The following is a 3,899-nucleotide window of genomic DNA, read 5'->3' on the forward strand; positions in this document are numbered from 1 at the left end:
TTTGTTGTGTTTTTTCCAGCTATCATGTGGCCATATTCCTTCCCTTCCACTAAAATCAAGCATTTGGGTTTGTTCTCCACTTAAAAGCGAAAATGTGTCCATATAGCACGTCTCCTCTTTCTCCCGAGTCCCGGAGTAGGCTACTCTGTGCTGCCCGCTCCAGGTTTGAAAGTGGGTGTGTGGGAGCTGACGAGGCGGAGGAGGAGGAGGAGGAGACGAGACAGGATTTGAAAAAAACATAAAATAATAATATATAATTTTCGTCTCATCTTTGTTCGTGAACTAAAATGTCCATAGATTTTAGTCCAGTCTTTATTTACCGAACTGCATTTTCGTCTCGTCTTTATTAGTCAACGAAAATTATTTCTGATTTATTCCCAGTTATTGTTTATTAGTGGGGATTTTCGTCTCGTCTCATCTAGTTTTCGTTCGGTGAAAAATTTGCGTTGACGAAAATATTTTCGTTTAGTTTTCGTTAACGAAATTAACACTACTTTGCAGGACATGCTCATGAGCCAGCGGCATCTGCACCTTCCTGGCATCGTGAAGATGGAGGCCCTGGCCGTGCTGCTGCTGGAGCTGACGGATGAGAGTGACCACCACCACCTCGTGCCGGTCGCCCTCCAGGCAGAAGATTGTCACCGCCGCAGGCTCTCTCCACGAGCATGAAAAGACTGCCGCCAACTTTGTGAAGAAGTACTATGGCGTTACATTTGTGTCATAACCAACGCGAGCAAAATAAACATACTCACATGTATGTTAGACTACTTCTGCGCATGGTTTATCTACCGCCGCGAAAGAAACTGATGCTTCAAGAGGAGAAAATCTCTCTCCGCGCGCGCCAGCTCGTCTACGCGTGCTCAGAAGCTCTCCGCGCGCGCCAGCCCCTCCCACGTGCGTGCAGAATCTCCCTGCGCGCACAATTTTCTATCCAGCGGCCACGCTCGAAGACGGCTGCCCTCTTGAAAGCGTCTCTGCGCTCGGACAGATTTTCTCCTCGCGCTTAAAAGCGTCTCTGCGCTCGGACAGATTTTCTCCTCGCGCTTCAAAGCGTCTCTGCGCTCGGACAGATTTTCTCCTCGCGCTTGAAAGCGTCTCTTCGCTCGGACAGATTTTCTCCTCGCGCGGAGGAAAAGTGGTTTTGACAGGTTGGGCGGAGACAACTGTAAGCCTCCTCCTGATTGGGCCTTGCAGACACGATCTCACAGGAAGTAGTGTCAGGAAGCATTTGACTGACAGCTCGTCAGTTAAGACGACGGCTCGAGGCGGGACAGTGACGCAGCGCCTTCTCCATCGTTTGCACTACGAAAGGTAAGCGGAAAAAAGCACAATTATTTCTCATGGAGTAGGGCTATCTTCGAATAAACAGCCGTAGAATGACATAAGTCTATTTGCTAGCTTCGAATTTTTCAACTGAAGCATGCTAACTGATGCTAACTGATGTAGTGCTTTTCACGGTTTAAATTATTCTCTCACTTTCTCTCATTGTTTGTCACCCCTCGGCAAAAAGCAATGGATAGAGATACTTCAGCAGCATTTGAGGATTTGCATGTAAGTGATAGCAGACGTCTTGGTTTTATTAAACTAATGATATTCACACTCAAAGATGACACTCAAATTTACAGTGCTAAGTTAGTATGCTAATTCAATGTACTGTAATGGTCTGAAGTTGTATTTAGCCAGTTCCCATTGAAAGAGAATGCTAAACACTCTGTGAAGTCATAGATAAACTTGGAAACTCGGTTTAGACCCACCACCATCCACTTATCCCAGTACAGATGGTAACCTAGTTGACATCCTCAAAAACTAGTAAAAAATAAATTTTATCTCTTTAAAAAAAAAAAATATGTTTTATTAAGTGGGCATCCACCTCACAGCTGGATCAAGCCATATCTTTATTTCTAGTTTCTAGTAAGTTTTACATGAAAAAGAAAAATTAAAGCCATATGTGTCTAATTTAAAACAGGAGCTTTTTTAAGAATAGATAATAATTCAGATGTTTCATGTCAAATATTTGTACTTTTTATTTTTTGCAATAAATTTACCCTAAAACAGGTTCTAAGTTTAAATTTTTCTTGTCAACAGGGCATTCTCAGATATGAAATTTTCTCCAGGCTTTTCTCCAGGATTACCAAACTGGAATTGGCACTCTCAAGAACACCTCTGGACTTAGACTTTCTAGAATTCACATGTCGACAAGAGCTTTACCTCTTTGAAGCACTGTCAAGGCATGTTAGTATCCCTGTTATGATTGTACAGGCCTTTGAGGAGTTTTTTAGGCTGGTGATGCAGCATAGCACAGATATTGCCAGTAGTGCTGTTGAAACTGTTGCTGGAGTGACAGGACGTCCCAGGTATGATATAGATCCAGAAAAACTGTCTGAACTTTTGGAAATAAATCTGCCTGTGGCCTGCATCGCAAAGTTAATTGGCGTTTCAAACAGTACAACAAACAGAAGGATGAGGGAATTTGGTGTCTCTGCCAGACAGAGGTACAGCACTATTACAGATGAAGAGCTCGATAATGCAGCCATAAGCATTAAAAATGAAATGCCAACTTCTGGATATCGGATGGTGAAAGGGAGGCTGAGGTCTTTAGGAATCCACGTCCCATGGCGGACAATGACTTCATCAATGCATAGAGTTGACTCATTGGGAATTATTTCGAGGCTGACAGGATTGGGCTGCATTGTGCGAAGAGCTTACTCTGTGAAGGGACCTCTTTCACTTTGGCATGTGGACACTAATCACAAATTGATTAGGTACGTTTTTTATAGTAGTGAATGATGTGGATTGCAGTGAATGGTGCATTACATTTGTTGAATTAATTTAATAGCTCCTGTTTGAAAGTAGTGATACTGGGCTTTGTTTTGTAGGTACAACATTGTTCTCATTGCTGCAGTGGACGGCTACTCCAGAAAGGTAAACATTGAATAGTCTGGCATTTTGCTTTTAGGTGCATTTACTACTATACTGCATTTTTGGCATGAAAATTCACCGATAAGATGACATCCGTTATGAAGTCTTTTACAAATTACATTTTCAGTCCGAACAATACCATCTCATCAGCTGCTAGTCTTCAGACAAAACAGACAAAAATTACCATCTGCTTCTATAACATCTGCAAACATCTCTTTGGCCTTTGTTCATCCTCTACAGACAGCACCTAACCACTTTACAAGACGAGGCAAATTTATTCATATAGCACATTTTAGTACAAGGACAACTCAAATGGATTTACGTGAATCATACATATAACAAATATAAAAACAGAATAAAGCAAGTTGGATATTTTTTTAAATGATTAAAAAATATAAAAGCAAAACAAAAAAAACATTTGCACTCCAAATTTAGATTATTGATGTTTAAGTCAACATTTGCACTTGAACAGTGAAAGGCAACCCTGAACAAATGTGTTTTGAATTTTCAGGTAATTTGTTCCACATAAGTGGAGCATAGGAACTAAATGCTGCTTCTCCAGGTTCTTCAGAGCAGTCTGGAGCCAGAAGACCTGAGTGGTCTGGAGGGTTGATGCACTGATAACAAGTCTGTGCTGGATTTAGATGCTAAGAACCATTCAGGGATTTATTCACTTACAGAAGGATTTTAACGTCTATTCTCTAAGACAGTGGTTCTCAAACTTTTTTCAGTGATGTACCCCCTTAAAAATATATTTTTAGTCAAGTACCCTCTTACACAGGCAAAACATTTTTGGAAGAAAAAAGAGGTACAGTGCTGTAAAATCACTGTCTTATTTATTAAAGCCAAACAACTGATCCATACTCCAACCATTGCATGTAAAAAAAAAAAAAAAACAAAAAAAAAAAACGGTGACCACCAGGAAGGCATAAAACCAGTCAAAACTGAAATATGCTGCTAACGCTGCTAATTTATATTGG

General features: G+C 40.9%; 1 protein-coding gene across 1 annotated transcript in view; it reads left to right on the forward strand.

The window, feature by feature from the left end:
• Window positions 1-501: 501 nt before the first annotated feature.
• Window positions 502-3,899, forward strand: part of LOC107104593 — a gene marked incomplete at its 5' end in the record, with an annotated part of 6,280 nt that continues 2,882 nt past the window's right edge. Inside the window, 3 exons of the mRNA XM_015404625.1 lie at window positions 502-650; window positions 1,195-1,311; window positions 2,877-2,922. Of these exons, the coding sequence (XP_015260111.1) occupies window positions 502-650; window positions 1,195-1,311; window positions 2,877-2,922 (312 nt within the window). The remainder of the gene's footprint in view (window positions 651-1,194; window positions 1,312-2,876; window positions 2,923-3,899) is intronic.

This window comes from Cyprinodon variegatus, unplaced genomic scaffold (assembly GCF_000732505.1).
Source record: "Cyprinodon variegatus isolate N-32 unplaced genomic scaffold, C_variegatus-1.0 Scaffold1813, whole genome shotgun sequence".
In the NCBI taxonomy this organism is placed as follows: Eukaryota; Metazoa; Chordata; class Actinopteri; order Cyprinodontiformes; family Cyprinodontidae; genus Cyprinodon; species Cyprinodon variegatus.